At 38.5% G+C, this 20,329-nt stretch overlaps 1 protein-coding gene across 1 annotated transcript in view; it reads right to left on the bottom strand.

The window, feature by feature from the left end:
* NDUFS4 (NADH:ubiquinone oxidoreductase subunit S4) overlaps positions 1–20,329 on the bottom strand; it is a 60,202-nt gene that overhangs the window by 17,309 nt on the left and 22,564 nt on the right. Inside the window, exon 2 of the mRNA XM_073343923.2 lies at positions 12,225–12,303. Within this exon, the coding sequence (XP_073200024.1) occupies positions 12,225–12,303 (79 nt within the window). The remainder of the gene's footprint in view (positions 1–12,224; positions 12,304–20,329) is intronic.

The following is a 20,329-nucleotide window of genomic DNA, read 5'->3' as shown; positions in this document are numbered from 1 at the left end:
GGCAAAATAAAACAAACTGATTTTATGTACAGTATGATTGTTTAATTTAGATAAAGAAACTGCAAAATGTTTCCAATTTACTAAAAACCTGTGCACTAATATAGCGTATTGATTATTCCTTGTTTGCCTTATGGTCAAGCTAAGGTCTAGTTAGAGTTGTGCTTTTCAGAGTTTATCCTTCTCAAGTTGCTTACAGCCATAAATCCTGTTTCCATGCAATTTCTGTGATGCAACAGAGAAAAATCTAGGTCTAAGAATCTAGGGTATTGAAGTTAGACATGTCATATATAATATCTTTGCCTTTAATTTTCTATTGCTATGTAAAGAAAAATGAAAAACAGAAGAATATGTTTTACACCAATTATATATTCCATAATTAATTTATAAACATGAAAAGTTTGGTTTGGGGAAAAGACAGATGGTTACGGTAAAAATACATTTCTGTTTTAGTATTGCAATATTCAGCTATTAGCTTATCAGAAAGACAGAATTAATGGATTTGAAGGTGAATTTGAATCAGACGCAGACATAGTTGCATTAACAACTTTTTGGTCATTTACAAATGAAATATTTTAAATGTTACAATGTATACAAGTAATGTAAAGTGAAGATTCCCTACATCTATAGATAATCTAAAGAAGTTTTTGCCGAAAGGATTTATTACCTCTAGACTGCTACATTTTAAAAATATTTCAAATGATATACAAAACTATTCTACACTGCAAAAATCACTTACATATGCATAAGCTTTTATTCAAATAAGTGTGTATTTATTAAACTGTTTGCAAAGAAAAGTGAACTGTATAGTTCCTCATATGCAAGAACGGTAATATCATACACGTCTTTACAGGAGATACCTGCAAGTTTTTAGTGGCAAATTTTAATCCCCTTTAAGAGAGACAGAAACAACATTCAACATGTTTTGTCAGCCCTTAGTGGAGATCACTTGTAGCATATCCTCTCACCTGTTTACCCAACTATCACAGAAAAGGGAAACAATGACGCTTCAGTGAAGATTGTTTTCTCATGAAAAAGGTAAAGACACTGGGCCACATACTCTGTTCTACCTTATGGACTGAAAAAAAGAGGCACTAACCATACAAAAGGGGAGGAGCAATTTCTCTGAAGCATGTTCTTACCAAGATTGACACTGCGTAAGCCACACAGCGAGATCTTGTGAGCTGAAAAACTGATATTCTCTGCCACACTCATCCAGCCTCATTATACACAGGTTGCCTCTTTTGTGGGAAGCCAGCCCTGAGAGGGTGGTTCAAAACTAACTAAAAGATGCCAAACATACCAGTGCAACTATAGCCATTCTGCCATTGACCTTGGAGGTGGAGATAGGTGGCAGAATTAGTGCAGAAGCCGAGCCATCATACAGAGAGACAGGGACAAGCATAGATTTACATAGGTTTTAGGCCCTTAAACCTCTGTTCCTGAGGGGTAAATTGTGCTCCTCCCATCGAAGCCCAACAGAATGATTCAAAAGAAACCTTATGAGTGGAAACAGTTTCTTGTTCCTTATGCAAGATTTTCCTGTATTGGATGCAGTTTGGCCTGGAGTTGTTCTTTTACCCCCCCCCCCCCACACACCTCATATTTATGCCACAAATATTGAATGGAAATGATGCTTCCCCTAATTTACTCTAAAGTAACAGCAACATGGACATGACCTTTCCTTAAAAGCAATTCTGAAAAGGGAGTGGCTAGTCACGTTGGTATTTGGAGTTGTGAAAATAGCCACAATCATTTTTTAAAAGCAAAACTGAGTCATGAGACTTTAATTTAAGACTTGTAAATAATTTAGCCATATAATTATAATAGTCAAATTACTGTTTGCATATTTAGTTATAAAACCAAAACAAGATGAAAACTCTTAACTGTAAAATGTTGCCATATTTAGTATAAAGTCTTTTCAAAAGCTGTATTAAACTGCCACCATCACAGGTTCTAGAAGACCAGTATTCTTTGATGTAAAATGAAATACTACACAGTGAACAAAAACAAAAACCTCCTGTCTCCCCCTCAAAGAGACATATCCTTTGACCCAGTGCTTCAGACTAAAGCCTTGAAATTTTTGCACAAGAATGCTGCATGAGGAAAGTCCAGACAAAACAGACACTTGAGATGTTAGAAGGTTGTGTAACCCCAATCTCAGACACTCCTCGTTCCAATAACCTAGCAGAGATAGTGCTACCATGCACCACAAGAAAAGGATCTCAGAAAGAAAACTAATTCCTCTACCTTCTCCTCAAAAACATGCCCATGAGAATGTAACTCACCAGCATAACTACATTTGTTTCTAGATAACTTATTTAGAATCAATTTCTAGGATCCAGGGGCTAATTTAAAAATTCTGCAAATTTAGCATTACAAATATTTTCCATAATGAAAGAAAATTATCCTAATCCTAGAAGCACCAACATTTTTTTTTCCTTTTCAATGCTTATTCACACCAATTTTTTCTTCTTTACAAAAGAGGATGATTCAGTAATTTCTTTACTTGCACTGTCAGAGCTATAGAAAACTTCTCCTTTCTGGGTGAATGACTTGTTTCCTGCAGACATTCTTCAGAAAGCTCTATCACTATCAGCCAGCTGAGTTTGCTAACACCACTACATGCTTAATCAAACAGTAATTACTTACAAAAGCAAGTTGCAACAAGCAGTAGAGGCTGAACTGAGATAGGTTATTCTAATTAAAGAGGGATTTAATTGCCAGACAGTGAAATGCAATGAACAAACAAATATACTAGATAATCTGTAAATATAAATGTGTGCTGTATTTAAGATATATTTCTAGCAGCAACTGTACCAAAGAGAACCAAACCATATTTTAATATAAATTACAATTTTAGCAATAAATGTTTGTCTGGTGATCAAGCGGGTCACCAGCGTAAATTTACAACAGGTTGATATTTTGTGAAGAGGAAAAAAAAATCTCAAACATGGAAAGATTATATTTAAATAATGTTAATGGCATGACAAAGTTATCAAATTCAGGCTCTTTTTCTTTAATACTACATGGCAAACATTGTCAGCCTTTAATTGAGTAAGCAATTGTGCTTGTGTGCACTGTTAACAGCTTTTGCTTAAGAGCAAAAGAACTATTGGGCATCAAAATGTCACCATAAACAATTACTGTACCCAATTGTGTGGGCTTCAGGTTAATCATGCAAGTGCATATTCACTATAATTACCACTTCCACTTTTTGCATATGCATTTTTATTTGCAAGTATCTTATTTGCATTTTGTCCTCCATTTCTTAAATTGAAAATGTATTCAAGGGATACATCTAATTTCAAAATAATTTGGGGGGAGGGGGGAATTGTTCAATTTTGAAATACATTTTGCATTACAGGTTTTACAAAGTTAAAGTGACAACCACCAGAACAAGAGGCAACAGAATGCAAATAAAAACACTATCCTAAGAACAACAATGGAGAACAACAGAACACTGACTGTACTAAACTTTTTTAAATATAATCAACACCTTTAGATTCTCTAATCCACTAGCAAATAGTTATTAATTTAGGCTCACTCCAGAGCCCAGTATCTGGCTCAAATAGTCTGGTCAGCTACTAATTAGATGCAGTGGGGATGGGAGGAGATCCTCCCACAAACAGTACAGCCAATCAATCTAGTAGGACAGGGGTTCTCAACCTTTTTCTTTCTGAGGCAACCCCAACATGCTATAACAACTCCATGGCCCAGCTGTGCCATAACAACTGTTTTTTTTGTATATAAAAGCCAGGGCTGCCGTTAGGGGGTAGCAAACATTTTACATCCCTAGATAGAATGGGTAGTATACATCTCCAGCTCTGCCTCCTCTTCCACAGGAAAACTGTACCAATTCAGCTAGCACAAAAGAAATAGATTGGCTTTGTTCTTTGGGCACAATCTTCGTCTCTGAGACAGACAGCAGATCAGTTCTGATAGCCTGCACTTACATACGATAAACATGATGAACTTATACTGACATCAGTGGGAGTTCTGTGCATAAGGTGAGCATAATATCAAAATGTGAGTCACCCTCCAGATTTAGTGAAAAGTTTTGTCTTAATCAAGATAGAATTTAGAACTCTAAGACTGTATGAGTGCAAATATAAAAAGTCATGAAATATGACTGCCCAAAGCCAGACTCTCAGGTTTTCACTGTTTGTACTTTGAGGGAAGGAAAAGTAGAAGTGCTGATTTTCACTTCCTTCTGATCTGACAAAAAGGCAAAGGATTGGTTTCCCAATTTTCTGGCTTTTGCCTATTTTATGTAGCACATTTACACTTTTTGCATTTGTTACCTCAAATTTTCAACTCTAATTAGTTTACATAACCAGGTCTGAAGAGCTGCTCGTGTGATAGAGGCATGTACCCTACACCACAGGTGTGAGGAAAAGGGAAGAAAACTTATGATGCTGACATGGTTATTGGGAGAGCTAGCCTTTAGAGAGAAAGAGAGAGAGAGTGTGTGTGTGTGTGTGTGTGTGTGTGTGTGTGTGTATATATATATATATATACACACACATATATACACACACACACACACACACACACAATAGTACCTAGTTTGTTTACAAAACTAAACTAGAGTTATACAGATCATGTGATTCCAGCACTGTGCACACATTCATCTGAGGGACACTTAGGACTAACATTGGAAAAGGATTGGAGGAGGGAAAACTCTCTGCACCCAGTAAGGGGGAAGGTAGATTGAAAATGCATTTTGGTGAGTGGAGTTTCTTTCCTTTCTTCTCTCTGGAACCCTCAATTTACTGGACACAAAAGAATCAGATGTCAACAAACTGGCTGGAGAAAAGAGAGACCAGCCCTCAGTTATTAGTAAGATTTTCCCTGTAAAGCTTTAAGGAAAAGATCTCATAACAAGAAACCAAATGCAGGTAACAGCAAGGCTTCTTCTGCATCCACACTGTTGCTTACATTATGAAAGCACAAACTATTTAATTAAGGCAGCAATTCCCTTAATCTCACTGTTGGAAATAGCACAGGGTTACACAATTAACTATATATATTTTAAAATCCTGGCTGTAGATGTGAATCCATTCTAAATTATTATTTATATTATTGTAGCACCAAGTGGCCCTGGTCATGAACCAACGCTCTATTGTGCTAGGTGCTGTACAAATACAAAATAATACAGACGATAATATTTCTGGGGCAGGGACTAAAGTACAAGACAAGAGACAACAGATGATGCAATACAGACAGATTAAGAGTACAAGGAAATAATGAGATAGTACCAGTCACTATGATAGCCAACAGTCTCAGCACACTAGTGACCTAATGGTTGTCATTTTTTGTAGGTATCACAACAAAAGAGAATTTAGAGGAAGGATTTAAAGGTGAACAATGATGTAGTTTTGCAGATTAGAGGCAGTATAGGAGAAAGCACAAAGGACTAAAAGATTACCTTAAATTTTTGTATCCAGATACTGCTACCTAAGCAATCTACGTTAAAAGCATTCTGAAAATCCACATGCAGCATGTCCACTGTATCCCTATTGTAAAATGCAGTAGTATTGCTCAGAGAATTTCCAGTTAAGTAAGATTTCCTCTTCTTGAAAGTATAGTAAGTCTATATTTAATAAAGCTGCAATTTGCCAAAATGTTTCTCCTTTCAATTCACAAAAATAGCTTCTAAGACAAACTCCAGAAATATCACACTGATTTGCCTCTAACTTTGCAGTATATTCATGCTTTGTTTTCAAGGAGAAGTTATACCACCACACATTTTTTAGTTTTGTTGGATCTGCTGGAAAATGATCCAAACTTTTAAGGGTGTGCTAAAACTCTTATTGCTGTATCCTTTATATTACAGCATTGTAGACAACAGGAGACATTTGAAAAAGTCTAACTTTTCAAGATCATTTTCCACATATGGGTACCTATTTCTATTTTGTGCTGCAGTGTCACCCCTGTTTAATATACGCCATACTATGTCTTCTTCAATCAAACCCAAATTAGTTTCACTACTTTCCAAGCCTAGGCAAGACAGACAGATGAAGGAAGGTAAACTGGTTACAAGCTGACAAGGCTAAATGATGCTTGCTGGTAGGGCAAGCTTCTAGAGAAGTGGACTGGGATGGTTTCTACAATTGATTACTGAAAGTATATTCATGCCTTTTGCCAAAATGGCTCTCATGCTAGGAATCCTATTGATCCATAAATAATCCTGGATTCTCAGATAGTAAAAATCACTACGGGCCATCATTACCACCTATGGATAGCCAACAGGTTGCCACTATGACTCCCCTTTGATGTAGTCTTCCATCTGTTACTTCAAGGCTGGATTGTTGTAATGTGCTGTACTCTTGAAGACCTCTTAAAAGTTGCAGCAGGTGAGGTATGCAACTGTCTGCTTCCTGATTGGCGTGAGTGCTTACATTTTTGCACTAGCTTCCCATACACTTACACGTACAATTACTTCAAATGCCAGTTCTCTGAAATCCTGTCTACAGAAGGAAGCTGACCCATTGTTGACAGTTTTCAGTAACAAGTTCTCTTAACTGATTCAAGAAAACAGCTTAACTGATAATACAGACATAGTTGCTGAAATATCAATAGCATGGCCACATACAGGATTTTGTCACTACAAGCAACACTGCAAGTAGCTCGTCATGCTTGTAACACACCTCATTGTCTATGTACAAAAAAGAAAAAAAATGCAAAGAGCGTTCACAGCGCAATTGCACTTGTAAGCAAGGCTTCGCACGGCTCTATCCCACAGCAGGTCACTGTGCTCCATCACAGTGCTAATATAAACAGAAAGCATTTGTGTAGCACCTGTAGCCCATCAAGCAAAGACTCTTGCCATGTCTCCTGTATTTTTACTTCTTATTTTGTGTGCTACTGTAACTTATGTATAGTTATGAGTTTTCTCTTTAAAGATATAAAGCATGCAATATTATGGATTTTCTTTTCTAAAAATATTTTATGCAATACTGATGTCAACCAGTCTTATCCATTGAAAAAAGCTTTATGAAAATTTTGGTACAGCACCTCTTCAACTGTGGACAGCTACTTTCACAGAACTGTGCTTTGCTGGAAACTATGCAATAGGTACTCAGTGTACAATGGTAGTGTGCCAAATGCAAGGCCTGCTTGGGGCAGACACACTAAACAGGCTTACAATAGTATAAATGAAGCTTGTAAGCTGCAATAGTGGAATTTTTTAGTTTATGCAATACTAATCATACTTTCTGCAATGATGCTCAAACTATGTTGTCCCATCTACATTTGTAGTTACATTGTTTTAAGCATTGCTTGCGGGAGATCCATTGCTAAAAGACCTTGTCAGTAACAGCCCAGGGTCTCAGAACCCTTCTCACGCTGCCATTTATCCTAGCAGTTCAGAACAGACGGAATGCCCTTCCTGTAAGCTTACTGGGTAAAACGCCAGGCCTTTGGAATTAAACCCTGCTGGTGATCCAACAGAGCCTGAGTTTGACAAGAGATTCAGGATATGATGCAACACCCATGATTTTGTTTAGCTTTGTTCATTTTTTGTTTTGTTTTGGCTATTCATTGAAGATACCTTAACATCTACACAGGAAATGAAAATGATAATCATGACAGGGGTATTAGAGCATCATCACTTCTTGACGGTTATAGTGAATCACAAACTAAATGTGTGTCAAAATGTAATACTATTGCAAAAAAAGTGAACATCATTCTGAACTGTATTAGCAGGAGTGTTATAATCAAGATACGTGACATAACTCTTCCACTCTACTCAGCACTCATAAGACCTCAACTGGAGTACTGTATCCAGTTCTGGGAACCACACTTTGGGATGTGGACAAATTGGAGAAAGAGCAACAAAAATGATTAAAGTACTAGAAAACATGACCTACGAGTAGGGCCCTATCAAATTCATGGCCATGAAAAAAAACAAAACAAACAAACAAAAAACCATCACGGATCGTGAAATCTCGTCTTTTGTGTACTTTTACCCTATACTATACAGATTTCACGGAGGAGACCTGTGTTTCTCAAACTGGGGGTCCCGACCCTAAAGGGGGTTGCAGGAAGTCGCAAAGTTATTGTAGGTTTCAGAGTAACAGCCGTGTTAGTCTGCATTCGCAAAAAGAAAAGGAGTACTTGTGGCACCTTAGAGACTAACCAATTTATTTGAGCATAAGTTTTCGTGAGCTACAGCTCACTTCATCGGATGCATACTGTGGAAAGTGTAGAAGATCTTTTTATATACACACAAAGCATGAAAAAATACCTCCCCCACCCCACTCTCCTGCTGGTAATAGCTTATCTAAAGTGACCACTCTCCTTACAATGTGTATGATAATCAAGGTGGGCCATTTCCAGCACAAACCCAGGGTTTAACAAGAACGTCGGGGTGGGGTGGGGGGGGTGGAGGGGTGTGTGTGTGTGTGTGTAGGAAAAAACAAGGAGAGTGGTCACTTTAGATAAGCTATTACCAACAGGAGAGTGGGTTTGTGTGTGTGTGGGGGGAGGGGAACCTGGATTTGTGCTGGAAATGACCCAACTTGATTATCATACACATTGTAAGGAGAGTGATCACTTTAGATAAGCTATTACCAGCAGGAGAGTGGGGTGGGGGGAGGTATTTTTTCATGCTTTGTGTGTATAAAAAGATCTTCTACACTTTCCACAGTATGCATCCGATGAAGTGAGCTGTAGCTTACGAAAGCTTATGCTCAAATAAATTGGTTAGTCTCTAAGGTGCCACAAGTACTCCTTTTCTTTTTGCAAAGTTATTGTAGGAAGGTCATAGTATTGCCAACCTTATTTCAGCACTGCCTTCAGAGTTGGGTGGTCGGAGAGTGGCAGCTGCTGGCTAAATGCCCAGCTCTGAAGGCAGCACCCGGCCAGCAGCAGCGCAGAAGTAATGGTATGGTATTTCCATCCTGCCATCCTTACTCCGCACTGCTGCTGGTAGCAGGACTACCTTCAGAGCTGGGCTCCCAGCCACCAGTCCTTGCTCTCTGGCTGCCCAGCTATGAAGGGAGCACAGCCACCAGCAGCAGCGCAGAAGTAAGGGTGGCAATACTGAAACACCCCACCACCCTCCTTTTGGGTCCTGACCCCTATAATTACCTTTTTCCTACTAGACATTGTCATATATGCAACTGATCTACTGAGAAAGATGTGTCAGATGTAGGGAATGTGGTTGTGACAACGCGGTTCTTATTTTTTTAATGGTTTGCATGCAGAGCGCGTGGGACTCGGTTTCTCTATGTGCTGCTTGTTTAACAAGGTGATGGGAGAGGGGGTTTGCTGTTGCAGAGAACCAGCGATGACCTCGTCTAGCAGTTGGGACCCTGGACAACAGCCTGGAGATTGGGTATTCTAGTGACTGGTCACTAGGAGGCCCACCCCAGCTTGGAAGTCAGCTGGTTCAGGTCAGTGGGAGGACAATGGGCTGAGGAGAGAGGGCCCCGTGATCTGACCAGATGGTTCCAGCCATCTGGGGGAACAAAGGATAGAAGAGAGAAGGCCCAGGTGGCCTGTTTATCTGGGACCAAAGACAAAAGGACACAGGAGGGACTGTTGGGGGAGGTAATATAGGATGGTCAGTTAGAAGGAGGGGGCTTCTGGACTGGGGAGAGAGAGCAACCAGCGCCTACCAGGATGGAGGGAAGACCTATCTGAACTGTGTTGAGGGTTGCTAGGACCGAGGGCCCTGAGAACTTCCTGTGCTGTGTTCAGTAAACGCTTGTTTTACGCTGGCTGAGAATCACTGCAGCCTAGAAATAGGGGTTGCATTATTCCCTCTGGGTGTGGAGGTCTTGGGGGTCCAAGTCCAAGTGAGTGGACTTCCTGAGGGGTCCCACGGCAAGAGACTGGTGTGCTGAAGGTTCAGTGAGGTATGGTTCCAGGAGGCACTGAAGCACAGGGTTTAACCCCTGGAGAGAGAGCGCGAACCCCCGAGAAGGGCTGTCACACTGAAGGGGGTTCCTCCCAGGGACCGTACAGAGCCGAGAGAGAGCATGAGTCCTGTGAGTCTGGGACAATCATTATGATAAAATTAGAGGTGGGGTGGGGGTGGGGAAGGGTTCAATTCATATTGCACAGTATGGTTTAATGAGCTCTGATAAGATGATGTCTACACATGCAGCAAATATGACACTTTTCCAGGGGAGGAAAAAGTATCAATTTCTGGAATGTAATTTAACTATATAATTATGCATAGATACAGTGTGGTTTCATTATGCGTAACACCAGTTTTTGAAAAAATGAACAGAAAATTTATTAAAGTCTCTGAAAAGTGATTTGCTGCTAAATAAGGGATTTAATCCAAATTTATAACTGAGTTAATGTACAATTTAATAAAAATGAATTTATATCAACAACCAAAATCAAGTTATTTACATAGCAAACTAATCTACATCAGACATTCACTTGAAAGCTCTCCTCATTTATAAACATGAACTGTTACAGGCCTGTTATTTTTATTCAGGTGTGTTTTTCTGAAATGGTTTCTACACTGACTCCATTACAAACAAATCTAATTATTGACTGTACTCAAGTCTACAGACACAATAGTTGAAAAGATTCATAGTATTACAAAAATTATTCTCAAGCCCTGTATGAGCACAAAAGAAAAAAATTCCAGTAAGATCCACAAATAAATTGCAAATAAATAATATATTTGGTTAGACGTATTACCACAGTACTGAGAAGAACTGGACAAAATGAACATTTAACCATCTTATTTACTATTTAAAGGGCTGCCAGATTAATATTGTACTTACAGAATTAATCAGGGATTGCATTATCAAATTTTAAAGTATTGTACATAATATCAAAAAATCCACAAAAATGTACAAATTGAAGTTGACCCTTTTGTAGCCAGGATACATGTAACTATAACATAAATTACCACTCCAGTTAAACCTTTAGATTAGGGAACAGTGCTACAATAATTATATGAAATGCAATTCATAAATAATTATTAAATCTAGGAAAAACTTGAACATGAGTATTTAGGCAGCATCCAGTGACTTTTTATCCATATACTGAAAACTGAACTATTGTATTTAAGTTTCTATACATAAAATGGCACATGCTGCACCACAAGTTACACATTTGTCCAACTGAATAACCACATCTGCCAAAATAGAGGAAAAAAATCTTAACACGAAGTTTATGAACTAGAACTATGTTTATTGTTTTTGAAAATGAGATTCAGATAAAATGATTAAGGGTACTGTACTGTATTTACAAAGAATCTGAGCAGTTACCTGTTGACATAGACAAGGAAAGCATGACCCATATTTATATTATGGAAACTATGGGAAATAAAAAGTTTTAAAAAGATGTTAAACTATTTGAATTAATTTTAACAAGTCAGTTTGAAAGCTTTAGATGTCTCAATACTGAAGTTACTATTACACATTTTCAATTTAGATGATAAAAAAATTCAAGTATTTCTTTTTATTCCCAAGAAATTAAGATGCTTTTTTGTATGCCTGAAGATAAGTAAAATATGAACTATCTATTATGGGATTTTTTTAAAAAATTAAGATTCAAAAGTGGTAAGAAAGCCAATGAAAAACAAGTTTTTGCTATGACACATTCCCACCAGAAGTCCTGGAAGTCCTACAAAACTTATGCTATTTTATATTGTAAGCATAAGTATCAGGTTACATCTAAAGTAACGGACCACACATTGCAAAATTTATGAAGAGAAGGTTGCCAAAATTCTAATCTGCTACTGATTAGGAAAAGAATGCTATGCATTTGTTCCTAGTTGTAATCTAACCCTCATGCATATTCAAAAGCCAAGTATAGGTACAAAGTAACACTAACTTTGCGTGGTTCTTTAGACTTTATTTCTTCATCACTGTGGAACCCAGTAAAGTTCATTTTAGGAAGCAGTGGCAAATTCTGTGTGATTTCACTAAAAGGGCAAATGTATGGCTTTCAAAAATAGCACTTTCATTACAAAACTAGAGTTCTTACTGCTTCTTGACCACAAAATAGTAATACCAAGGTAGTTTCATAATTTTATATTGTTTAAGATGTGTAACCATGAATTTCTTTCACATACAGATTTCCTTATGGCTCAATAATATTACCACTTTAAAACATATGAGAGATTTTTGCTTTGTAGTTTACATTTATATGGCTTTCCTACAAGAGCATGGAACATCATACTGAATGCCTATTGTGCAGAAATAACCCTGAAGGCAGTATCATAGCAGTGTGCAGTAGAAAACCCTTACCAATTTTTCATCAACTGTGATGAGTTGCGTGTCTTGAGCTTGGTCCTGTGCCAGCCGCCATGTGGAAGTGCTCAGTGACCTGCAGTGCAAGATGTGAAGTTAAAAAATGATTCATGCAATGAGAAAATAGAGGCAGACAAATCTTACATAAACAAGTTACTTTATCAATATCCATCTTGTAAAAAAAATGGAAGAGGGAGAGATGAGGGCACAAAAATCCTTTTTCTCCCCAATTAGTTCTGTCTGCTGAGTTTTTGGCAGACTCCCACTTAGGAGTTCACAACAGGCTGCACTTTATGTCAGCCTACAGGCTCTCTGTCACAGAGAGACTGCCAGTGGCAAGGACTGTACTGCTCTATATGAACGTACAGTAGTTGGTTTGTCACGAACAGAAAAAAAAACCCCACAAAGCTGATGCAAGTATTCAGGAACTCTGATCCCTAAATGATGGCATCAGAGGAAAACAATCTTAATTCTATCCCAATGGCGTAAGCTACAGTTGTACCGTTTAATAACAGGATATTAAACAAACTCACTCCTCTTAACTGATCATTCAGATACAAATTCTGTCTTTATGACTAGGTACAACTCATTTTGATTCATTTCTACCTCAATTGTTGATCTGGTTAGTAACTTCCAAACATTTTGGTTCATCTTTTAGCATAGTTAGTAAAACCCATAACATTAAGTATGGGCAGAACTATGAAGCCAATCCTGCTCCCAGTTAATTCAGTGATGGTTTTGCCATTAATTTTCATTAAGTCATTGGGAGCAGAATTGGGACCTACAAAAGCAGTTGGTCCCTTGGCAAAACAGAACAGCAAGTGAAAGAGCAGTTTTCTCTGCTAACTCAGTGTGTTTCATGTTTAATTCAGGTTACTTTAAACAAATGATGCATTAAAGTGCGAGAATATATAAGAACAAAAAAAGAGAGTGGACCAGGCTACTGTAGTTTTTGACTGTCTTTCAGAGGTTATATAATTCAGAAAGCTAGATGTACTTCATAATGCAAATGAAATTTATGAGATTTGTGTTTATGAGGTGCCATGCTGATGATTTATTGCCATCTCTTTTAACACTACATTATACAATTTTTGAAAACCAACCATATGATATGAATACTTTCTGAAATCCAACTTTTTCAGGAACAGAATGACAGTATGTTCAGAATTATTTTTTTTTAAATACTATCTAAGCCAAAAATAAAAGCCAACAACTATGTACATTTGTTTAGTAGGCTACAATACGAAATACAGTTTAAGACCTATGAGTTTGCATACAAGCATTCAAGAACAAATTTGAAAAGCATGTCTTATAATGATGTACTGTGCTCTGAAGGGATAGAGTCCAAATGGCTGTTATAAATTCATCTATTCCCAAAATTTAGTAATAAACCAACTTTACTGCATTTTGCAACATCAACTAAATTCATTTCCCCATTTTAGAGAAAACAGTCCAATTGACATTTAAAGTGACTGAAAAAGTTATTTTAACAATGCTGACAAAGTTCTAGTTATTACTGCTTGGACAAGTTTAAGATCACTAAGCACAGGTCAAGCCACAACTATTTGATGCAAAGTTATAATTGGAATTAGTAGGATCCAACTCCATTTGTCCAGGAAAACAATAACATTCCAAGAGGTTATGTTACTATTATTTCAAGTTCAATGCAATTCTACTTCAGTTGTGTATTCCCATTGGTCTATGTTATGTAATGTGCATTAATGCAGTTCATATTTAACTATATGAAATTTGATTTGCCAAAAAAGCAGTTTGCCATCAATTACAAAACAAATTCTCTTTTATTATTTTTACTTTTTCATGATAATGCAGCCTTCTTAAGTACAAAAATTCTTGCATCATCCCACTTGACCACATGAACTCATCATTCTTGCTTGAGCTGACAGATTTCCTCTGTGGCGGCACTGGAATAATAGAGACCAATTGTTCTGGGTGACTTCAGCATAAATGCAGATGAACCACCTTCTTAATAAACTTAAGATCTCTTGGCTATCATGACAGCTGTGTGTCTCTCAGGTAGCTTTTGGCTCAATGCTAGCAGGTGGCTGAACTCTAGATCTTGTTTTTGGGACTGACATTGGAGGTGGTGGGGTGAGAGAAAGGGTATATGCCCTGGCAGACTGACCATTATCCACCTCTGTTTTGTTGGTTGAAGCACTCACTTCTGTCAAGTTTCTTTGATAGTCTGACCTTGCAGGCTTACTGGACTGCCTTTCATAATGTGCCTAGCCAAATGATGTTCTGATTATCACTGGGGCTCCTAGATACTACTGCAGTACAAATAAATTATAATCCACTGGGTTTCAGAGGGTTCAAAGGAAATTGGCAGGCTAGTAAAAGCAATGGCTTACTGGGACTTTTTAATGATATATCATCCTTTACCCATGAACACAACCTTCTCTGGTTCCATCTTACACAATAGTTTTTTTGTTTTGTTTTTTCAGATGAAGCAGAAAGAATTATGGGTGGAGCACTGGTGGGAGAAGTCTTGTTCCAAATAGGAATAACTGAAACAAAAGAACTTATATGGATATCTTCACCTTCACTAGAACACCTACCAAAGTATCAATCAGCAGAACAGTCCAGGAGGGTGAACCCCCAAGGTTAAATCAGAGCTGTTTAAATCCAGAAAGTTAAGGAATTTTCAAGCTATTTTAACAATAAGATCACATGAATCAGACTGATCTGTTTGTCTGCATGGTAGGAAAGGTACGCCTGGAAGAAGGTGGGCAGTGTCAGTACACAGCCTGGGTTTCAACTATTGCTGCTTCCTGAGGTTATTGGAGCGCTAGGGATGTGCAGACTATGACATGAAAGTCAGATCCAGGTCTCTCTTGGCTGGTGAAGGACAGTGGGGAGATAAAACCATAACTGGAACAGATTTTTTACGACTCCCTGCAGAAGAGCAAGATATCAACTCTGCTTAAAAGGCTAGCTGACCTTTGCTCAAGAAACCATTTCGATGCTGACAACAGTTCAATTTCACTCGGTCTTGAAACTGCCATACCAGGGGAAGATTCAAATAGTTTAGCAAGGCAACTACAACATTGTCTGTGGTCCTCCAATCTCTGATCCCACACAGCTGGGTCTTCAAATGTGGTATAGTACACAGAAGACCATGGTTTTTTTGGTGGACGATCATCTTACGGTGATGAAGATCATACACCCATGGCAAATTTTGAGGTGTATCAGCCAGTTTTTATTATCAACTGGCCATGAAGTGCAGATGATACACCTGTGGACACTGCAGATGTAGATTAGTTACTGAAGTTTCTCAGTTCTGTTCCTTCTGAAAGATACTAGGAGGAGTCTGTGATGGGTTCCCCCTGGGAACTGGGGTACCACTGAGCCCTCTGACCCACCAGCCTGGACTCCTTAGACTGTACTGCTATGACAAGCTACAGACCTGCTCCTGGTCTTACACTTCCACCAGCGTACACAAAGGTAGGGACACACCCAGCTGCAGTTACATGCAGGCTCTCTGACTAGCCACTGCACAACCCAACGAACAGTAGAAAGGCTAAAGCCAGGGTAACTAAGCTCCCCAGGAACACAGCCCCTCTGGAGCATAAACCCAAAATTATACTGTCTTGCGCTGCACCAAGGAACTGTATGGTGTAAGCTCAGAGAGTCCCCACCCCCGAATCTGGAGAGGAATATGCAACAGCTTCTCTGAGCTAAGATTCCCAAGCACTTCACTCCAACTCACTGGTTTAGATAAAGCAAAAACAAGTTTATTAGCTACAAAAGATAGATTTTAATTGATTATAAGTGATAGCAAACAGATCAAAGCAGATTACCTAGTGAAAACACACAAACTAAGTCTAAGATACTAGAAAGATAGGATATGAATTAGCAAATTCTCACCCTGACTGATGATACAAGCAGGCTGCAGATTCTTAAGGGACAAACTGCACTTGCTTTCCAGCTTTGAATCCCCAGGTCTTTCATACACAGGCTAGAAATCCCTTTAGCCTGGGTCCAGCACTTCCTTCAGTTCAGTCCTTGTTCTCAAGTGTTTCCAGGAGTCTTCTTGTGTGGGGAGTGATATTTCTCCCTGCCTTATATAGCTTTAGCATATGGTGGGAACACTGTTTCAAAACTTGATTCCCAGACCGGTTTGTGGAAAAATACTGACATCCCAAGATGGAGTCCAGAGACATGTGGTCTGATCACATGACCTTGCATATCTTGCTGAGTTATAGCAGCCATTACTTACATGCTGTCTAGAACATTCACAGGAATGTTAAGTTCTTCCAGGGTCCATTGTCTTTGTCTTCTTCACTGTTGTACCAGAAAGGCTAGTTGTGGGTGTCACCCAGAGTAAGCATGATTGAAATGCAGCTATATTGTCAATATTCCTAATTTTAGATACAAAAATGATACATGCATACAAATAGGATAATCATAACTTCCAATGAAACCTCACATGACCTATCTTGTACAAAATGCATCATAATTATACCATAATCATATCATATCACTGTGAGGAATATGGGGTGTAGTGTCACAGAGCTTTCAGCAATTACTTGTCTGTTCAAATGCTCCCATCTATTAGATCAGAAAGGAACTGTACAGGAGTTGGAGGACAATTTTGTGGCCAATAGAGTGCTGCCCACAGAGCACTCCTGAGGAGCAAAAGAAAAATAATTTTGAATAAAAATTCATTAAAGAGAAAAAACAGCAAAATGTTTAACTGAACTAGCTGTACCTGCTAGAAACAGAAGTACTGAGTGTGTTCAAACAACCCTATGTGGTGAAAATATTACAAGTCCTTTGTTTATTTTTGTGTTCAACAACTGTGAGAAGGAATTATACCCACTGCTTGGGCTGGTGTACAGGAAAAGAAGTTGAAAGACCAATGAAAACCCATGAACTCAGTATTCATTTTATTTTAATCTTTGATTTTAAAATAACTTTTTACTTCACTATAATAAGACATGCATACTAGTCTAGGTATCCTTTGGCTTAGATAAATAATTCTTTCAATGCAGATAGCATTTTGATCATAAAGCACTAGTAGAAATCTGTTGTTCTTGAGCTCAGTGGATAACCAAGACTTAAACTGAAGTTTTAATTTAAAAAGGTGGTTCTTAAAATGGCATAATGGACGCCGATGCTTATTCTTTTAATTTGCCTATCAAATATTCTCAAGTTTCTTTTACACTACTACAATTTTTCCACATTTACAATATATTGTTAATGTGTTCACTTTATCTTATATCTTTATAATTTCCACGTTAGTTTCTTTACTCTTTCAGAGATGTTACAAATTTAGTGCCAAACGACATTTGATCATGAATTTTCACCAAATTGTTCAGAGCCAATCCAATTCCTTGTTTTTAAGTTTGCGTTTAGGAAATTATGAGTAGTTAAACGGTCTTGGAATTTCTCAGGATTTTTCCTCTCTGAAAAATTCAGAGACACACCCAATCATTTTTTATTTGTGTAGGTAAATAAAGACTTTAAAAAAGGGACAGATAGATCACCAGTGCATTAAGTTAAAAAGGAGTGGCTGGCACTGGCCAAGCTAACAAAGCTTCATGGCCCTCCCTGAAAAGTACCTACCCAGGGAGAAGATCTCTCATAGTAGAGGGCTCTTTAATCTAGCAGAAAAACATATATGAGATTGAATGGCTGGAAGTTGAAACTACACAAATTCAAACTTGCATTATGGCATAAGATTTCATCAGTGAGAATAATCAATCATTCAATCAGCGAGGGTAATCCACATCAAGGAATGTGGTGAATTCTCCATTACTTGAAGTCTTTAAATTAAGATTGGATCTCTAAGAGATCTCCTCTAATACAACTACATGCTATTACATTTGATGCAGGAATTACTAGGGGGAAAGGAGGGCAGGAAACTGATAGCTTGTGTTACGTGGGAGGTCAGACTATATGATCACAATAGTCTTTTATGACCTTACAAATCTTTGATAAAAGGATGACGCAAAAAAAAAAAATCCAATGAGCCCTGTTTACCTCTGTTGTAGACATAGCTGATGAATCTTCAGGGTGTTTTCACTCAGAACTAATGGCAGATCAACCTGCAAAACTTCTAGTGTTTGAGGATTTATATTGCCTGGAGTTCAACATTTTTTTTCTTTTCTAGACTATAAACCAAACGTAAGCCAAATTAAACATATTCCAAGTTTATTCCTCACAGGTAGAAAGGTTGTCAGTTACTGCAGGGGACTATTCCCCACAACTACGTTATTTGTATTCAACAACCAAACCTTTTGACACAGTTTACTTACGTTTGGCTGATGTTAGTTAGAGAAAAGTGTGCAAGGACAATTCCACGAGGTCCAGAAACTATGAACTCTGAGCACAGAAGAGTGCTACTGGAACTACTCATTACTTTTCTTCAGGAATGGAAGGAGTAAAATAGGCCTACTGACTAATTTTGAAATAGTATATTCAGAGCCACTGTCTCCTGGCTCCTAGTGGGTCAGGAATAAACTCATTTCAGTCTGCTTACAAAAAGATCCTGGTTTTGCTATGGACAAAAAGACTCCACTGAGTTCACCTCTTGTCTACTTATCCAGTTGTGCTGTGCTGATTTTTGCTATGCTGACACCAAGAACAGTTTACACTTGTTTGTTTCTACAGGCCATCACTCTAGTTCTGTCCATTGTAGTGGACAGTTTGAAGTTACACCTGTTTTGGTAAGGGCAAGAAGAGCTAGTCAAATAGCTTGGTTCTCTAGCCAGGTTCTGGTTCTTTTCATTACTATCTTCCCTGTACTAAGGAGCTACAGCCAAACAGACTGGCAATCATAGCGATCATAAGCCCATATGTTTCCTCAATCAGATGACCTCTTTGAATCTGTTCTTGCTTGCTACCAGGCTAGGGAAGAGTCTGGGAGCTCTCTATAGGAAATGGGGTTGAAAATAAGCATCCAAGAGGGACTTGGTATTGTTTTTGATTCTACAGTATTTGATAATTTGAGTAGGAGTAACTTGACTATTCAAAGTTCACAATCATCGCAACAAATTTTGGTCAGATTTTCAAAGGTGTCAAATACCAAAAAATCTCACTGAAATGATCTCACAGAGTGCTACTTGTACTCAAAGTCAGCAGCTTCAAAAATTTCTCCCCCTTTCAACCTTTCATTATCCTCAGGTTCATTAACCTCAAAATACAGGCACATCTCAGACTTCCTCATAAAAACAAACAAAAAAGCAAAGCACAGTCTTGACTCTGCATGCCTCTGCTACACCATCTCCCTTTCCTACTTCACTTCCAAAGTAACAAAACATGCCATCTAAAGACACTGCTTTGAGTTCCCCTTTTCGAGTTCCATCTTTCATCGCCACTGAAACTGCTCTCACTCAATTCTTGGATGCACTTCTTGGCCAAAACTCTACTCTGCTCCATCCATATGTTTCTTGACCTGTTGGTGGCTTTTGATTCTTTCAACCAGTCCCTGCATCTTTAAAAATCATGCCCTCTGTTGGTTTTTTTGGCTTCATCCTTGCATGGTTTTTCCTTCCCTCTCCTATTGATCTTTCGGTGTCTCTTTTGGCAGGTCATCTGCCTTCCCCCCTTTCTCCTTGAGTGGCATTGTCCAAGATATGGTCCTTGTCCTCACACCATCCCACCCTAATTTTTGTGTTTATCTACCTGGCGCAGGGACAATCTTTGTGTCACTTGTTTGTACAGTGCAGTGTCTAAATGAGCCCTGATCCATGATATCCTGATATCACTGACAGGTTGGATCACAGAAACCCCCTAAGCATTGCCAACTGATGTGCCAAGACTACTTCTGCTCCTGCTTTCCTGCCCTGTCAGCTTAGGACTTCAGTGCCCTGCCTGGTTTGAGCCAGACCTGCTAGCCTGCTGCAAACCCAGACCCAGGTCTGAACCACATCCCTTAACAGCTGTAGGCTTAATTGAAAGCAACTTGGGAAGTGTTCCTGTCCTTGACACTCAGATGTCTAACTCCCAATGGAGTAATAAATCCGTTTCACCCTGTATAAAGCTTATACAAGGTAAACTCATAAATTGTTCGCCCTCTATAACACTGACAGAGAGATATGCACAGCTGTTCCCCCCCCCCCCGGTATTATTAATTAACC

The sequence above is a fragment of the Lepidochelys kempii genome, chromosome 5 (assembly GCF_965140285.1).
Source record: "Lepidochelys kempii isolate rLepKem1 chromosome 5, rLepKem1.hap1, whole genome shotgun sequence".
NCBI classification, from domain to species: Eukaryota; Metazoa; Chordata; order Testudines; family Cheloniidae; genus Lepidochelys; species Lepidochelys kempii.
This window is presented reverse-complemented; position numbering and strand designations above follow the sequence as displayed.